Below are 19,840 nucleotides of genomic sequence, written 5' to 3'. Positions count from 1 at the left end.
CAATACCCTGTGCTTCCAGGTGCTTATTCCACTGAGCTATCTGCCTGGACCCAACTACTTTATAAAGAAGTATTTATCACACCAATATTAAGGTTGCTTTCCATTTTTTAATGCAAATCACTTAATCCTGAATTGTTTTCAGTAGTTATTAAAATGAAATAATCTTTAATCGGAGTGAACACTGGTTATAGAATTAATATATAACACCTGACTATCCACATGGCATCCTGCTTATGTCAGTCATTCAGCCCTTATTGCCTCCCATAGTTGTGAGGTTGGTAAACTGGGAGACAGATGTAGATTGATTGATTTATTTATTTATTTATTTATTATTTTTTATTTTTTTGCAGAACCAGGGATTGAACTCAGGTCCTTGCACTTGCCAGGGAAGTGCTCATTCCACTGAGCCATCTCCCTGGCCCAGATGTAGATTTAAACCATCAAGAGTTATTAAATAAGGGCTAGTGAGATAGTTCAGCAGATTAAGCACCTGCTTTGGCAAGCCCAGGGACCAGGGTTCAATCCCTAGTCCTGCATGCTAGGTCAGCCCCACCCCCAGGGCGTGCTGAGCCTGCGATTGAGTCCAGGCATGGCAAAGCATGCCTGTAATCCCAGCACTGGGGAGGCTGAAAACAGGAGGATCACTATGAGTCTGAGCTGCGCAGTGAGACTCTGTACCAAATACATAAAATGAAAAAAAGAGCAGTTATCTTCTGCCAAAGATTCTCAGAATAAGAGTCAGAAAACTGCAATCTCTCCTTGTCACAATTTTAATCTTACAGCTTTTATATCTTTATCTTCATTCACCCTTGGATGATATTCAGCATTGTGTTAAACAATTAAAGCTATTATAGCAAAAACATTATTTTCCTTTATTCTTTTGCTTTTTCTTCTTTATTGTTTCCTTCGTTTAAGTGTAAATATTTGCTATTGAATATACAGTTTAAAAAATCAAACTATTGGAAAAAATAAGTTATTAAATATTGTGCAAGGTAAAATGGTAACCTAGTGAAATTAGTTACTTGTCATTCACCAGTTTGAAACAGTAACAGTAAAAAGGGTAGTTTACTTGATCCAGGTTTCAGTTATTTGCAAAAAGTACAAATTTATATAATACAAAGTTAATTTTAAAACTGTTACTAAATGTGTACAAAACCTTGAATTATCTGTATGACTGTGATTTACAAACAAACATGGATAAAAAGAATGTGTGGAGTACTCTAGAAATGCTAATCTTAAAAGTCTTTAACAAGGCTGGGGATGTGGTTCAGTGATGGAGCACTTGCCTAGCATGTGCATGACCATGAGCTCAGCCCCATTTCTGAAACAACCAGACCAAAACAAATAACAAAACAATGTAAGAGCTTTTAGAATTCATGATTATGTTAACAGCCTTCTAGAAAACAATGAACTTTCATTCATAAATGAATTAATATAAATTACAACTTTAAAAAAACTCAAAATATATACACTGGGTTTGTTTTGGAAGGCTAGTGTCAGTAAACATGAATTAAATTTATAATTGAAAGTTAAAGAGCCAGGCATGGTGATGCACGACTAAAATCCTAGCATTTGGGAGACTGAGGTAGGAGGATTGCTAGGAGTTAAAGTACAACTTAAGGTGACATTAATTACACAATCTTAAGATTAATTGTTAAGCACTAAGCTGTATACTTTATAATCCTAAATAAAAAGATGACCATCACATAGTGTGACCCACCACAGCATGACTCCATATAACTAAAGAATTCTAAGAAGTTTATCTTTCCTAAATTTTCCAATTTCAGTTAAAGAACTAAGTTGAAGAACTTCAGCTTTCAGTTTGATCTTTCAACTGTTAACTGAAACAATTCAAATTTTATTTATTTATTTATGAGAGGGTTTCATTATACAGTCCTGGCTGTCCTTGAACTCACCTTGCATCCCAGGCTATGTATTTTATTTATGCAAACTATAACATTTCTCATAAGTGCAAAGAAAGTATATACAGAAAAGAAAATGAGAGTGGAATTTAAACAAATTTAAACATTTCACTACAAAAATATCAGCTAGACACAAAATAGGATAGAAATATAGGAAGGAAAGGGAAAATAGCTGTATGGCAGAGAGGAAAAAAAAGGCAAAATGATAGAAGTTTCTCCTTATAAGTGAGTATTTTAATGTTAATGAACTAAGGAGAAAGGAAAAAAATGAAGGGGGGGAAATCAGGCAAGTACATATACAGGGTAGTTGTGATCACTGTTCCAATTCCATCAGTTTTTTAAAAAATAGCAGTCCATATTTAAAATTTTCCCTTTGACTAACTCTATATACTAATATCTGTAAACTGAGCAACAATACCGAAGACAGCAATGTGCAATACGAAAAACCACAGTTGAAAACCTCTCATTGTTCTTCTAAATGTGTACCATTTCTAATGCCTTATCAATTATGATTATACTCTTTAAATAAATTTTAAAAATAAAAAGTAAAACGGACAAGAAAAATTAATTATTGAAGGCATTAATGTTCAAATATTTGCCCAATCTTGCAAACCTATATCTCTTAATCTGAGCAACAGATTTGACGATAAAGATATAACAACCACTGTCAATTTGTTATTCTTGCTTTGAAAATCTGTACTATGTTGTTACTGTTTTTGTCTTTGTCTTTTGTTATTTGTTTTTGTTTTTACTCTTTAAAATAAAATAAAACCAACTTAAAAAAATAAGTTAATGGATTAAACTTAGATTCAGAAAAATATTATGTAATAAGAAATATAGCAAATTTTGGTACTCACAGATGAGGTGTTGCTATAAAAATACTTAAAAATATGGAAGCAGCTTTGGAATTGAAAACTGGCAGAGGCAGGAAGAATTTTGAGAAGCTTGGCAGAAAAAGCCTAAATTGCTTTAACAGACTGTTAATAGAAGAAGCACAGCAGAAATAACACAAATTGCTTTAAGCAAAGCCTGTATCATTGTAAACAGCCTATTAGAAATATGGATATTAAAGCCATTATTAATGATGACTCAGAAGGAAATGAAGAATATGGTTTTGGAAAATAAAGGAAGGTGATAAAACCTTATCAGAATTGTGTTCTACACTAATGCAAAAATAATAATTTATAGATGATGAAATTGAACATTTAAGTGAGGAGATCTCCAAGCAAAGTATTGAAGGGCTGGGATTCTCTGGCTTCTCATGTAAAATACAAGAAGTAAGAAATAAACTAAGAGAGAAATAGCTAAACAAAAATGGGCAAGATTTGATAATCTGGAAAATTCTCAGCTCTTTTTGTTTTTTTTTATGAGCAGAATATATTTATTGAAAGAAAGAAAGCTCCTGTCCCAAGAGAGGGACAGGAGGGTGGGCCCGAGCAGGTAGTTCTCCCCCTCTTTTTGTTTTTTGAGACAAGGTTTTGCTGTGCAATTCAGGGTTGCCTTGAACTCATTTTGTAGAGCAGACTGGCCTTGAACTTGCAGAATCCTCCTGCCTCAGTCCCCCAGGTGCTGGGATTATAGGCATGTACCTTTCAGCCCATCTAAGTTCTAAAAGATGTTTTATTTTGTTATGACTTGTATCTAGCTGTGCCCCACAAAACTTCATGCAATCAGGGGCCTGCCCATTAGCTCAGTTGCTTAAGTGCCTACTTAAACAAAGCAGTGAGGCTCAGGATGCTGTAGTTCGATCCCCAGATCCTGAAGCCAAACCAGACCTGCCCTGAAGGCATCCTGAGGCCACAAAAAAATAAATAAATAAAATTTAATTTAATTAAAAATCCTTCAAAAAAAAAAAAACCACGCACTTACAGGTGGATGGCAATGGATCTAGAGTGCATGAATGTGGATTACAGCTGTGATTTTAGGATTGAGGATGTTGGAAAACTAAATTGGTTTAGCATTATTCTAGGTTTGGATGATGGGAAGGCCCATCCTGAGTATTCATGGTACCACCCAAAGATGCATAGGTTAGATGGGATAAAAGAAAGGGAGGCTTGTTGCTTGCCGCTCAATTGCTCCTGCCTTGTCTACCATGGACTCTTTCTCCTCTTTGATGCCCCTCTGCAATGCCATCCTGTCTTGGAGTCAGCCAACTATGGACTGAAGCCTCTACAAATTGTGACACAAAATAAATCTTTCCTCCTGTAATGTTTGGTGTTGGGTATTGTCTCAGCAATGAAAAAAGTAAGATTTTGGAGACTGTCAAGAAAGTATGCTCAGGGCCGGGGAGATAGTTCAGTAGAATAAGTGCTTGCCTGGCAAGCACAGGGTCCTGAGTTCAATCCCCGGTACTGAAAAAAAAGTCTGCTCTATAGAGAAAGCCATACATGGGGTTTAACAACTCTTTGGTAGTATCTCACTAACATCAAAAGGTCAGAGTATTCACTCACACGAAAGGTCTTTTTGAAAAAATAAAGTACATGACTCGGATTTCCATAGCTATCTCAGCTAAAAGCAAGAATAGATATTAGGTAGAAAATGTGTCAAGAGTCTCTAACTGCAGAGTGTGAATATCTGTAACACTGAGGAAGACCCACAAGGTTCTTGAGAATGGTATAAACACAAAAAAGTCTTCTAGATTGGACTGAAAAGTATGGGGAGAACACGGAATGAAAGAAGTCTATTGGACCTTCACAATTCTACAGTCAAAAAAACAGACTGATGAAACTCAGTTGCAAACACATGAACTTCATGAACAAGGTAGTATGATTTTGAGGGTGAAAGCACAAAGCCAGAGGACACAGCTGCATGCCCCAGAGTTGACTCTCCATCTTTGAAATAGAATTGATTTCTCTAGGTGGATGTTTGAAACTGGTTGGCAATTCCTTTTATTTTCTGTTCCGTTTCCCCCCTCTTGACCTAGAATATGTACAACTCGTATCACGTCTGCTACTGCACTTCAGGTGTAAAGTGTGCAGAAAGAGAAGAAAGAAGGAAGGAAAGGAGGGAGGGAGAGAGGGAGGGACAAAGGGTGGAAGGAAGATATCCAGTGATGGAAAGGAATTGTTCCCCAAGACCATCATGCTCACAGTATCACCAATATGTGATTCAGATAGTAAGATTTGGAACTTCTGAGCTGATGACATTTCGTTGAAATTTTATGCTCTCAGTTAACATGATAATAGGATGAGACTTTATTGATGTGGGGATGTAGGGCACACCTCACACATGCAAGGTAAATCTTAGGAGATCAGAGGACAGATTATGGTAAACAAAGTAACAGTCCTCCAAAGATGTTAGGATCCAGTCCTCGAAACTTGTGACTATGTTAGGTCAGATAGCAAGGGGTAATTAAGACTGCAGATGGAATTAAGGCTACTTATCAGCTGATCTGAAAACAGGAAGATTATCCTGAACTAGCCAATAAGATCACGGGGCTCTTTGAAAATGAGAGTGGTGCGGAAGAGTCAGAATTAGTGGAGTTGTGATGACAAGAGGCAAAGTCACCAGAATGACACAATGTGAGAAGAACTCAACTCATCATCACTACATTAAAGTTGGAGGAAGAAGAATTTGGCCCAAGCAATGCTGGCAACTTCTAGAAACTAGAAAAGGAAATCTGCACCAGACTTCCAAACTACAGAATCCTGGATTGTAAATTAGTATTGTTTTAAGCCACTACATTTGTGAAAATTTGTTACAATAAAGACCCTTCCTATTGTTCATAGACTAGAGTTGAACCTTACTCTATTTTCCATAAAAATTATGAAATATATCATGGCTTCCCCATGAATTCATTATATGCAGCTTGGCACATAGTTTAGGAATTGTGATTTTAGGACAAGGGTCAGCAAACCACAGCTCAGAGGCAATTCCCACACACTGCCTGCTTTTGTGAGCAAAACTGTATTGTATACAACCATTCTCATTTCTTTACTTACTACCACATTGTTACTATCTGCTTTTTACTATGGCAGAATTAAGTGGTTGTGAAAGAGACCATATGGCCTCAAAGCTCAAAATATTTCCTTTGTGGCCCTTCTTAGAAAATGTTTGCCAATTCCTACTCTAGGATTTTGCCCTACTCTATCCATCTAACTTGATTTCCTTCACTCCAATTACATTCCTTTGTCCTTGATCTCATAGTGACAGCATCCTGAGTTCCTGTCACTACCTTAGGTCATGCTATAACTTCATCATGAAATTCCTTTTCTTCTTTTCTCTAAACTGGTATCATTTAAGGTATACATAAACTCATACTTTTACATAAAACTTATCCTGTTCTATAAGGGTATTTTTCCTATAGTGTACCTGTTAACTTCTAAAAGATGAGAGTCATTTATTACTATGTAACTATTTCATATATATGACAATCTATTATCAGATGAGATCGGACGTATGCAGTGATGGGACATAGATCAATCTATTATCAGAAAGAAATCAACTGTGTCCTGAATTTCTCTGGAACATTCTATAAGGGCTAGCTACTGTGTAATGTACCAGTAGAGTGCTCAACTAATACATATTTCTTAAGATAAAGTTCATGGTAAAGATGTTTTAAGATTGAGCCTTGAGAGCTATAGCTGAAATCTGATATACCTAAGCGTTGAAAATATTAATATAGATTATTTATTTATAGATATTCAAGCACTAAGATAGCTGGCATCTTTTATTAGAGTGTTGATGTCTATATTACATGTAGATGTTGATGTCTATATTACATGTCTATATTACATGTATTTGTCTGTGATAGTAGACAACCTTATTAAACCCTCTCAAGTTCCCATATTTTATCTAACTACTTTTTCATTTTATGTAAAAAAAATTGAGTATAAAATAGCAATAGGAAAAAAAATTTTTAATAAAAAAAATTAAAAATAGCAATAGGGGTGGGGATATAGCTCGGTGGTACAGTGCATTGCTTAGCATATGCATGCCCCTGGGATCAAGCCCCAGAATCAAAAAGAGGTGGGCAATAATATCAGACTTTAGATAAGAATTATGAAAATTTATCATCTCCAAAAGAATACATCAAGGTAGTATATTAGTTCTTTATTTTCAATAAACTGTATAACAGAATAAGCTTCTTAACAGAAACTCTGTATGTTTAACTGAATAAAGAATTTAAAGTATCTCCTTTTAGATAGTTGGCAATGACCTCAAACCCATCATATGAAAACTAGAGGGCTGGTGAGGTGGCTCAGTGGTCTAAAGCACCTACTTAGAACAAGCTAAGCTGAGCAAAATACAGGGACCGCGGTTCAATCCCCTAGCACCACATGCCAGCCAGCCCTGTCCCCTGGTGGGCTGAGCTGGCCACACACACACAAAATAAATAAATAAATAAATAAAACTAGACATCAAAACCAAGGGTCTAATGTGTCCAGAATTTGAAATGCAGATATGAGGTGGTAGGGTGGCAAAGATGATACAGAAACATGTGAAATAATTTGTAATATTCAGTATTTAAATTTCAACAAATTTTATTTAGGTAAACATCAGAAATTCACTACTTTTGCTTAAGAGAAAGAGAATAACATGGATCTGAGACTTCTCTTAAATCAATGTCATTTATAAACTTGCATTCTTAAGAGTCAAGTCCTGATAAAAGGTCTCCACTATGGGTCAGACTCCTATATAAGTGACCAGTTTATTTAAACTGAGGGCACCTAGGTGAATAGTCTGACTGACCAAAACCCAATTACACTGAAATTAATTTGTGATTACCATTCAAACAGTTTATCTCTCTGTTAAACACTAAGCCTAGAGTTCTGAAGGTTCCAGATAAATCAAGGTACAACATTTAATTAACTTTATTACAGTTTTGGTCACACAAAAATAGATTTAGGAAATTACTTTTCTCCTACTCTTAAAAAAAAGTGATCTACTGTGACATGAAAGAAATGATCAACTATCCTGATGACTTTGGTCCATACTGTGCCTTTTTCTGGCCTTACATATATTTCTGGTCACTTAGAATGTCCTATTCATCCACTTAGAAAACTTCAATTTTTCCTTCAAGTTTAAAATCTAACACAGTCTGATTTGTGATGCCTTTCTTGATTCCTTTAAGTATATTGAAAAGTTCCCATTTTGCATATGTGCCTTATTCACAAAATTATTTTATAGATATTTAAGTTTCATATTGGTATATGTATTATCATACTTGTTCAAAGCATAAAGGACTCTTTTCATTATGTCCTTCATACCTGATACATAGGAAGAATCTCATAATTCTTGATGAAAGAAGGAATGAATGATCTTTCCTTACCTCAAAGTTTTTTAAAAAGTCTCTTCTAATTTGGCTTTTATAATTCCTTTTTTCTTCTATAAAAACTATCACTACTGGGCTGGTGAGATGGCTCAGTGGTCTAAAGCGCCTACTTAGAACAAGCTTAGCAAAGCACAGGGACCGCAGTTCAATCCCCCAGCACCACGTGCCAGCCAGCCCCGCCCCCTGGTGGGCTGAGCAGGCCACACACACACACACACACACACACACACACACACACACACAAATAAATAAATAAAATTTTTTTAAAAATCACTATAGGTTCAGATACAATGTCAAGTTCCTTTCTGATTTTTAACCAGTTTGTCTTCCCCAGTTAATCAAAATGCTCTTATGAAAACACACATCTTTCTTGTAGATTTGATACTTTCTTCTACATCTATTCACTGGAGTCATGACAAATTTTTTAATACACTTCAAAAAATATCACCCAACGTATTCAGTAGTTTTAGATTCACTCATGATTTAAATTAAAATCAATAAGGTTCTGTATTTTACCAAATGACTCCTATGTTCTTGCTATAATTTATCAAGGTAAGATTTTTCTAAACTGGACTCATATATCAAATATGAGAAGCCTTAATGTAAAAATAAAATAATTTTATATCTAATTTTGGAAACTAGAGTTCAAGTAATTCTCAGTCAAGTTATTCAGCTGGTTTTTAGAGATGGTTGTAGAGGTTTCAGATAATAAAATCATGACATCTAAACAAATTTATGAGAAACATCTTACATTGGCAGTGACTCACCGGTACTCTTTGGTGTACTCAAAGTCTTGTTTGTTATATGCAGGCTTTAGGAAATTGCACTCAATGACTCCAATTACTCCCATGCCTTCTCCATGAGTTGGCTTAAAAGAAAAATATTAATTTCAACACTTACACTACTGTTGACTGCCTGAAGGCACCTCCTTTTTATTCCAAACAATAATAAAAAAGGTTACATAATATTTATGGGCAAAGAAAGGCTATCAAGTTCTAGCGAAGCACTGAGAATGCACTTCAATATATTGCAAGTATTGTACAGAACTAGAAACTAACAAATTCTAGAGTAGAGATTTCCAATGATTCACAAATCCATAGGATTATTTAAGGATTAATAACTATCTATAAAAAATAACTATATTTCACTCACATGTTCTTCACTTTCACATGCTTTATAGTCTAAGACTGCTCTAAAAGTTCATTTGGATAGAGAATTAGGCTGCTATTAAAATCAAGATTATATAATACTCTTATCAGGAAAGGAGACAGAACTTCATCTGGAAAAAATTTTAAAGATTTTACATGAACATTAAGCCCTTACATTATCTATTAATGTATACATTCTCTTCACATATATAGGCTACCAAACAACTACCAGAGATTCAGATTTGCAGAGGATATTAATGATAGTTGATACAAGAGGTTTGAGGATTTAAAATGTTTTTAAATTCTTTAATGGAAGGAATTGAATCATGGTGTAATTATACACCGTCATACAAACATGAGTTGTTCTAAAATGTGTAACAAGGAGAAAAACAAGATAACCCAAAAATTAGCTATCCTTGGCCTTATATAAATGCCTTCCTATGTGACATGAGGCAATCTATCATTTTTTTGCACTTTAGCAATCTAATCTGTAAGGAATGAAAGGGATACTTTGTGGAAATTACTACTTTAGATTATCATTATCTATGAAAAATAATGCTAACATTTATGTAGTTTAATTTATAAAATATTTTCATGTAATTTATCACAGTTAAATCTTCTTTTTTTCCCAAAATTTTATTAGTACCTGTTTGCAGCACATAGTGATTACAATCCTCGTGGAGAGTTGGTACATGTACATAACATACCAGTTAAATCTTTCAACTCTGTAAGCTCTGAGGTAGATAAAGAAGGTAAGATTAACATTTTTTTTGTGACAGGGTCTCTGTATGTAGTTCAGGCTTGCTGTAAACTCACTTATGTAGCCCAGGCTAGCCTTGAACTCATGGCAATACTCCTGCCTTAGCCTCCTGAGTGCTGGGAATACAGGAATGTGCCAAAATGAAACATTAATATTATTGTTGCCATACTACAGGTAGGAAAATTAAACCTCAGAGAAATGAAACAGTTTGTCCAAGGACATAGCTTATCAGTAGAATATCTCATACTCAAATCTTTTTTTTTAGGACAGGGTCTACAGGGTCTCACTATGTAGATCAGGCTCTTAGTGATCTGCCTGTGTTCAGCCTCCTAAGAACTGGGATTATAAGCGCATGCCACCAAGCCCAGTCTCAATCGCTGTCTCAGCGTGCCTTGGGGGTGGGGCTGGCATGGCATGCCGGGGATTGAACCCTGGCCACTATATCTGCCTAAGCAGGTGCTTTAATCTACTGAGTTATTTAGCCAGCCCTACCATACTCAAATCTTGATCTTTACCATTAAATTTTATGTCACCTTCTATTATTCCTTATTATCTCCCTAAAATAATAGGAAAAACTACCTTATAACTAAGAAGCTAATGCACTTAGAAAAGTTGCTGAAGTTCTAACTCTTCTTTTTATTAAATCCCACCTATAAAATGTATTTTAGTGAAGTTCCTGGGTTAACATCTCTGAAGAATGAAAAGCAGCAGAAGTTTTGGACACAAGATAACTCACTGATAACAGAGTTCTTGTATCAGAATTTAAAACCCAACATGACATGGGAATAAAAATCATTAATGAGTCTATCTTCTTTATACATTTTAAATTCGCTTCCTATAACTTTTAATCTTCTGTGACAAAGAAACAAAACACTCACCTTTTCCTGGCATCCCACCTTCTCAAAGGACTTTATGAGCCGGTTGTTATGATACATCATTATTCCAAAGTGATTACCTTTCTTGGAAGAGAATCCAAAAGTGATTCTCACTTGCTTATTCTATGACAATAATTAAGGAGACAAACACTAGGGGCTTTAGGACAAAATGTATTATAACAAAACACACCAAATACTGTTGTATATAAATTGGTAATTCTCTAAAAGACATTTAAAAATCTGCAGCAATAGAGTAGTTTAAAAATATTTTTAATCATTAACTAAGTAATTCTCTTCCTAGGAATTCATTCTACAGAAACTGTCAGAAAAATCCTTAAAGTTTCATGAGGTATAGAGATATTTTTTACTCAGTTGCAGTAGTAGTAAAACAAATAGTTTAAATGGTGAACCAAAATGGAATGATTAGGGGCTGGGGAGATGGCTCAGTAGAATAAGTGCTTCCCTGGCAAGCACAAAGGTTTGAGTTCAATCCTCAGTTTCACAAAAAAAAAAAAGGAATGATTAGATAAATTCACATGTTCTGTTATTCAGTTCTTCAAATAACATTCTTGAAAAACATTTGAAAGCAAGAGATGCTCATAATAACAAGCATTTGTTATATATATATATATATATATATATATATATACATGTATATAATATATATAAGCATACATATACATAAATAGAAAAGACTGCAAGAAAATATACCAACATACCAATAGAGACTAAACAATTCATAAATAATCACAAAATATTCCTTAACTCTTTACAGTTGCTAAGTTTGCTGTTAGGGTTCACAGGTTCTGATTAGGGTTGTATGTGGTAGAGTAGAAAACCATTCATTTATATGCAATATGGCAAGTCCTATTAAGATACAAAATACAATGAAAACAAAAGCAATAAGACCAAAATCATAGGCAAGTATTTTGCCTCTAATCCCAGCACTCTGGGAGATCACTAAAGAACAACGAATGGGAGTATACTGAGGTAAAAAGCTCCCCAAATTAGTATGGAGAAAAAGAACAAAGTGGGAGTGAAGCACGGTCACACAAGTTCTTTAATGGCAGTACTCAGGAGGCTGAGGCAGGAGGATTACCACAAGTTCAAGGCCAGCTTGGGCTACATAGTGAGTTCAAGGTCAGAACTACAAATTGAGACTTTATTTGAAAATATAGCAAAAAACTTGGGGCCATGGAGGTGGCTCAGTGGAATAAGTGCTTCCCTGGCGAGTGCAAGGGCCTGTGTTCAATCCCTGGTTCTGTAAAAAAAAAAAAAAAAAGCAAAAAAAATGAACAAAGAGGGGAGGTCTTTTATAACTAAAGAATACATAAATCAGAATTAGTGACTTGGAGATAATTCTACTAGGAATTCCCAGCTACACTGAATCTGTATAACTCAAACTGTAGTATTGAAAGGGAACTAGTTTGATAGGAAGGGGGGGATTAGAAGAGTTGAAGTATGTATAAAATATATGCATAGAAGTTGGCCTGATAGAAATGCACAAAAGGAAGAAACTGGAAACAGAAATGTGATGTATCCTAAAACAGTAGTTAAAAAACTTCTTTAGACTACCTCTGTTAAACTTGTAACACTAATATTTTATACCATATCAGGTGCTATAATAATTAATATGCTCACTGTGCTAGCTTTAATTTTGCTAAATTGGGTTTATTGAGAACTTTATTTTATTTGTTTATTTTTTTGTGATACCAGGGATCGAATTCAGGACCTTGAACTTGTCAGCCAGGGACTTATGCGAGTGAGCTATATCCCTGGCCTATAGCTTTAAAATAGTTTCTTAGAGGACAAGTTATGTTTCCAAAAAGGAAAACACAAATCAACCTGCTTATAAGTAAATACCACTTGGTTTTTTAGAATAGGAAGAACAATTTCTAATTTTATGTCAGGCAAAAACGACAAAATGAGATCATTCCTTTCATAGAGAAAATATAGTGCGGACACAATTCTTTAGACAAGATATGTTTGGTTACTGGAAAATAAAAAAGTGATTCCTCAAAATGGCTTAGGGTTTCTCAGCCTTTATTATTGTTCAAAAATCAATGAAGACTGACCTAATTTCCTTAGTTTACTAAAGAGATTACCTAGTACATCTCTGAAATGTATTCCCAATGCAATAGGGATAGAAATGAAAATAAGTAATTGGTTTTCCAAGTGGCTGACAGTTGTAAGTCCATGTCAAGCTTGTTAATAATTCACCTCTCTCTAAAAGTACTAACTGCTAATTTCCCTCTCCTACCTTCCATCAGTGTCTGTGCCTGGCTCTGGAACAACAAAAATAACTCATACCCAAAAGATTAACAAAGCCTAGTCAACATTACGTTTGAATCAATACAATATATGACAAAGTTCCAGTACAAACCAAATATGATATACATTTATTTCTTATGGCTGAGATTCTCAAACCTAGCTATTCACTGAAAGAAGCTAAGGATTTTAAAATAAATAAATACATCTTTTAAAAAATATTTCAGGGCCAGCCAGATAGCTCGGCAGACTAAAGTGCCTGCTTAGGCGTAGTGCAGTGGCTGGGGTTCGATCCCTGACATAAAATACAAAAAAAAAAAATTCAGAAGTGGCCATGTTGATGGGTGCCTATAATCCCAGCACTCTGTACAATGAGAATGGAGGCTCCTAAGTTTGAGCACAGCCTGGGCAATTCAGTGAGTTAGCTAGACTTTGTCTCAAAATTTAAAGAAAATGGGCCAGTCTCTGTGACAGCAGGGCGTTCGAGTCCAAGCTCTGTGCTTCCTTCAGTATCTCTAGGACAGCAAGCCTGAGAGCGGAGTGTAAGGACACATGCCTCTGGCAGGAAGACAGACTGAAGTGCCAAGACCAGAGACCCAGGACAACAGCTGGGCCCTGGGCATAGGGGTGCTCACATGCCTCTGGAGGGCACAGTAATCAGTGAGACTGTGAGGTGGAAGAGACTAAAGCAGCAATGAAGAGCAAGCAGTTGTGCTCTGGAAAACTCCACCAACAGAAGACAGTACCAGGACCCACATCCAGAGGCCAGGATCAGTTCCATACTCAGGACACAGCTGGGATTAAATATGGACACTATCTCTGAACTGTAAACACCAGAGATATTTTACTACTTTTATTTTACCTAGTTTATGTGATTGGCTATCCCTTTCCTGTCTGACTGGATGTGACTTTCTTTTGTTTTGTATTCTGTACTTATTTTTATATTTGGGTTTTTTTTTTCTTCTTTTTTTTCCCTCATCTCTTCCTCCAGTCTCCTTTTTCTTTCTTTTATTATCTTCTTTGTTGTTCTCATTCTTTCTTCTGTTTTTAATGTTCAGTTTTCTTACCTTTCCTTTTCATTTTCTTCTATGGATCCTCTTTCTCTCTTTTCTCAACTACTTCTTGAATTTAAATTTTCAAGGAAGTAAACACTGTCTCTGTCCTTTCTGACTAATCCTACATATTTTATTTCATTCTTTTGCTCCTGTGTTCTAGTTTCCCAAAACTCAGTTGATCAGCCTTTAATCTCTAGCCTTGATTCCACTATATTTGACCTCACTAATTACTTTAGCCTATCCCCTATCCATTCTAACTCACTACCCTGTAGAGCAGAGTAAAATCATACCATTAAAGGGAAAATCACTGTATATAAGTATACAGTATATGTTTTATTTTGTATATATAATTTTAATGTTTGCTCCTGTAGTCAGAGGTAACAGGTTAATGATTACTATGGTTTATCATTAGTTAAGCTATACTTGAAACTATTGTTATTACTAACTGTACTACTTTAGTCAGGATGTCACACATGTTATAAACGGTATTTTCTCCCTGGTATGACAACACTGTGATTGTATGAGGTCATAATCATCACAACAGCCCAGTACCACAAGATTAGGAGCTGAGTCAAATAGTAATTTTGCATCCTTTACAAATTGGGAAGATAGGGTCTTGGAATAGCTGTAAGAAACTACCTACATCTAGAAGATATCCCTGAAGAACAGATATCCTCTAGGGAAACCTTAATATTAGCTATAAAGTTATATAGCATAATAAATTGGCAAATGTTAACATAAAAAACAAAATAAAATAAAAAAGAGAAAATGAAAAGAAACTAAAGAAAAGTGCAACCCCAGACCCCAGCTTAACAAGGACAAACCTGGAACTTAAGGAGCTAGATGAAATTCAAAGTAAAAAAAATGGAAATTTCTCAAATGATAGAAACAGAAGTGAAAAAAAGTGGAAAAGGCTATAGAAAAAATAATCTCTCACGTACAGAAAGAAATGCTTTAAAACAAAGATATTTAAAAAAAACAGACAAAAGAATGAGCTTAAAAAATGATGGAGACAAAATAAATAATGCCTCACATAGGAAAGAAATGAAATCCATAAAATATATCCTAACAGAAATCCAAGAGCTTGAAACCTGCATTGAAAGTATTATGCTGAGCTGTAAAAGTCAACAACTTCTGACATTGCCAGTCCTATGGAAAACCCATTACTATTATGGACTACTGGACTTTATTGGAATATTTTGCTGAAGTCACATACCTACAATATTTAAATGACAATGGAATATCCTTCTCTGGCAAAACTAAACAAAAAAGAGGATACAAATGGAGGACCATTTTGTATCTACATATACAAAATAGTTAGGATAGATATACAGCTAGCTACTTTATGTTAATTCAATGAATAGAAAGATTTGTACTAATAGTGTTTGTGGACAGGATATCATGGTTGCATCTTATACAATGAATAACCATTGAGACAACAATACACAATATAGTAATTATTGAATCTGTCCTACTAATCAGTTTTGAAACTGTCTCATTGCTATTTGTTTCTCAATAAAATTATTAATAAAATAAAATAAAATATCCAATTTAAAAAAAAAGAAAGTATATGCAACAGATTGAATCAGGATAGAATTTCAGACTTGAAAACAGAATTGTAGCTAGTGATCATGAAAAGAAATGCATCTTAAAAAGAGCAAGATATCATGAAAAATCAATCAAACAGCTACAAGATGAAGCAAAGAAAATAAGATTGATTGGGGTCAATGAGAAAAGAGGGGAGAAAAACTCCACAGAAATAATGGCAGTAAACTTCCAAAGTGTAGATAAAGAATTTGACAAATAAATGAAGTATACAGAACTCCAAACATGATAAAATTATACCAAGACATAATAATTAAGATTCTGGAAATTCAGCAAAAGGACAGAATACTAAAAAATTTTGGAGAAAAGAAACATAACAACTTTAAAGGAAAGCCCATCAGAATCATGGCAGACTTCCCAATGCAATACATCAAATCAAGAAGAGTTTGGAGCAAACTATTTCCAGTCCTAAAAAAATACCAACTTCTAACCCAGATTGGTGTACCCTGGAAAACTATGTTTCAAAATTGATGAAGAAATAAGATACTTCTATTACAAAAAAAACAACTAAAGAGATTGATGATCACCCAACTAACCTTACAAAGAATAAGATATTATAGACAGAGATTAAAAAAACACCACAATTCAAAGAACAATGGAAAAAAACCACCAGGCAGGGCAAGCAATTAAACTGAGAGGAACAGCAGGGAACCATATAGCAGGAAAACAGCATGATAAAGATAATCCAATACAGATCAGTTATAACCATCAATGTAAATGGCCTCAATAGACCAATCAAAAGAAACAGAATGGCAGAATGGATCAAGAAATAATATCCCAAAATACTCTATATATAAGAAACACATTTAATGCAAAAAAGAAATTCACAGACAGAAAAATCAAAGGATGGGAAACAATCTCCCATGTTATAGGAATCCAGAAAGAAGCAAAAGTAGCTATTTTGTCTGCAGGCAGTGTGAACTTCAAACCAAGAATTATCAGAAAAGATGAAGTCACTACATACTTGTTAAGGAATACTGTAAGATTAAGAGATAACAATCATAAAATGTATACAACAATACGAGTGCACACAACTGTATAAGACAATTATTGGGGAGATAGCTCAGTAGAATAAGCACTTGCCTGGCAAGCACAAGGGCCTGAGTTCAATCCCCGGTTCCACTAAATAAATAAATAAATAAATACAGACAATTATTAATAGACATAAAAAATCAAATAAGCAATAACACAATTCTAATGGGAGATCTCAATATCCCATTATCAAAACCAGATACATCAACTAGACAAGATATCAGAAAGAAACATCAGAACTGAACCAGATCTGTGAATAAATGCACTGAGTAGATGTTTTCAGAGTGTTCCTCCCCACATCACCAGAATATACATTCTTCTCAGCTTCACATGGAACACTCTCTAAAATAGACCATACACTAGCCCACAGACATCCTTAGGTAAATGAAAAAAAAATAGGAATTATCCGATGCATATTATCTGACCATAGTGAAATGAAATTGGAAATTAATGGCAAAAGAAACTGCAAAAACTTCACAAACATAAGGAAATTAAATATACCTTTGTAAACGACCAATGGGTCACAGATGAAATAAAGGAAGAAATTAAACAATATCTTCATGTAAATGAGAATGCAGATACAACTATCAGAACTTATGGAACACAATGAAAGCAGTACTAAGGGGAAATATATAATGGTGAATTCTCACATCAGGAAAATAAAAATAAACAAATAGATCAGGTACAATGCCCCAGCCTGTCATGTCAGCCCCGCCCCCAGGGTGCACTGAGAGGGCAATTGAGACTGGGTGTGGTGGCACAAGCCTGTAATCCCAGCATTTAGTAGGCTGAAAAAGAGGATCACTAGAAGTCCGATCTGTGTAGTAAGACACTATAGCCCCTGGACTGAATACATTAAAAACAAAACAAACAAATAGATCAACCTAATATTACACCTTAAAGTCCTAGAAAAAGAAGATCAAGTGAAGCCTAAAGTCCAAAGAAGGAAGGAATCTATAAAGATCAGAGCAGAAATTAACAGAATGGACCAAGAAATCAATAAAAAGAATTAGTGAATCTGCTAGGGAGATAGCTCAGTAGTCTAAACATGTGCCTGGCAAGCACAAAGACCTGGGCTCGATTCTTGGTACCACATGTAGTGTTGGCCCAAGAACCCCAGACACCTCATGCCAGCCACTGAAACTGGGTGTGGTGGCACATGCCTGTAATCCCAGGGTTGGGAAGGCTGAGAGAGGAGGATCACTATGTGTCTGAGCTGCATAGTGAGACCCAGTGCCAAATAAATAAAAGATTAAAAAAAAGAATTAATGAATCAAAGAGTTGGTTCTATGAAAGAATAAGTGTAACCCTTAGCAAACCTTATCAAAAAAGTACTAAAATTCATGCATTAGGGAATGATAAAGGTAAAATCACTACAGATCCTGGGAAAATTTAGATCAATATCTACATCAAAAATAGTCCTATAGGATGGAAAACACAGAAGGAATACAGATTCCTAAATACAAATAAATTACAAAAGCTGAATCAAGAAGATATAAAAATTCTCAATAACCTGGTACAAGTTAATGAGACTGAAAATGTAATTAAATACCAACAAAGAAAATGTCCATTTTGTATCTGTGTATTCAAAGTGGTTAGGATAGATATATAGTTACATTCTCTTAATGAATAGTGGGATTTGTTCTAATGGTGTTTGTAAATAGGATATCAAGTCTGCATCTTGTGCAGCAATTAACCACTGGGAAGAATGTACGCAATGTGTTAATTATTGAAACTGTCCTACCAAAATTTGGTTTGAAACTGTCTTATTGCTATTTGTTTCTCAATAAAATTATGGGAAAAAAAAAGAAAAATGAACATTTTACAAAGACATTTAAATAAAATCATACCAAGATACACCAAAAAGAAAGAAAGAAAAAAAAGCCTAGGTCTTGACAGTTTCACTGCTGCATTCTATAAGAAATTTAGAGAAGATTTAATACCAATACTGCTCAAAGTCTTGAATGAAACTGAAAGCAAAGCAGTATTCCTTAACTCATTCCTGGAGGCAAGTATTACCCTGATACCAAAACGAGAAAAAGATCCAATCAAAAAAGAGAACTGCAGGCCAATCTCATTAATAAATATAAATGTAAAAATCTTTAATAGGATACTAGCAAACAGAATTCAACAAATCATCAAGAAGACTGCACACCAGGACCAGATAGGATTTATCCAAGGAATGCAGGGATGTTCAATATATGCAAATCAATAAATGTAATATACCATAAGAACAGAGCCAGACACAAATTTCATAGGATCAGCTCAATAGATACAGAAAAGTCTTCTGAAAAGTCCAATACTTGTTCAAGATAAAACACTGAAGAAAATTAGAATAGATGGCCTGTACCTAAATCTGATAAAAGCCATCTATGACAATCAACAGCCAACATCATGTTAAATGAACAAAACTTAAAAGCTTTCACTCTAAAATCAGAAACACGACAAGGCTTTTCACTATCAACACTGTTATTTAATGCATTTCTGAAAACATTAGCCAGAGCAATTAGATAAAAGAGAGAAATAAAAGGAACAATGATAGGAAAGGATATTAAACTATCATCTCACAGATGACATGATACTCTACATAGAAGACCCCAAAAACTTCCACCAAAAGACTCCTAGAGTTAATAACAAAATTCATTTCCATGGCTGAATAAAAAGTCAGTACTCAAACATCAGCAGCATTCCTACGCACAAACAACAACTTCATTGAGAAATTAGGGAAAACACACCCTTGACAATAGCTCCCCCAAAATGAAATACTTAGGAGTCAATCTAAGGGCCAGGGAGATAAGATAGCTTAGGAGGATAAGCGCTTGCCTGGCAAGCATGAGGTCCTGAGTTCAATCTAGTACTGCAAAAAAAAGAGTCAATCTAACAAAGGAAGTAAAAGTTATA

The 19,840-nt window shown here is 34.8% G+C and overlaps 1 protein-coding gene across 1 annotated transcript in view; it reads right to left on the bottom strand.

Moving 5' to 3' along the window:
- The window catches only part of Morc4 (MORC family CW-type zinc finger 4), an 86,637-nt gene that overhangs the window by 41,786 nt on the left and 25,011 nt on the right, over window positions 1-19,840 (bottom strand). Inside the window, exons 8-9 of the mRNA XM_023707998.1 lie at window positions 10,983-11,102; window positions 8,964-9,064 (exon numbers count right to left, since the gene is read on the bottom strand). Coding sequence (XP_023563766.1) covers window positions 8,964-9,064; window positions 10,983-11,102 — 221 coding nt within the window. The remainder of the gene's footprint in view (window positions 1-8,963; window positions 9,065-10,982; window positions 11,103-19,840) is intronic.

This window comes from Octodon degus, unplaced genomic scaffold (assembly GCF_000260255.1).
Source record: "Octodon degus isolate 3935 unplaced genomic scaffold, OctDeg1.0 scaffold00321, whole genome shotgun sequence".
NCBI classification, from domain to species: domain Eukaryota; kingdom Metazoa; phylum Chordata; class Mammalia; order Rodentia; family Octodontidae; genus Octodon; species Octodon degus.
Note: the sequence above shows the minus strand (reverse complement) of the source record. Positions and strands in the feature narration are given on the sequence as shown.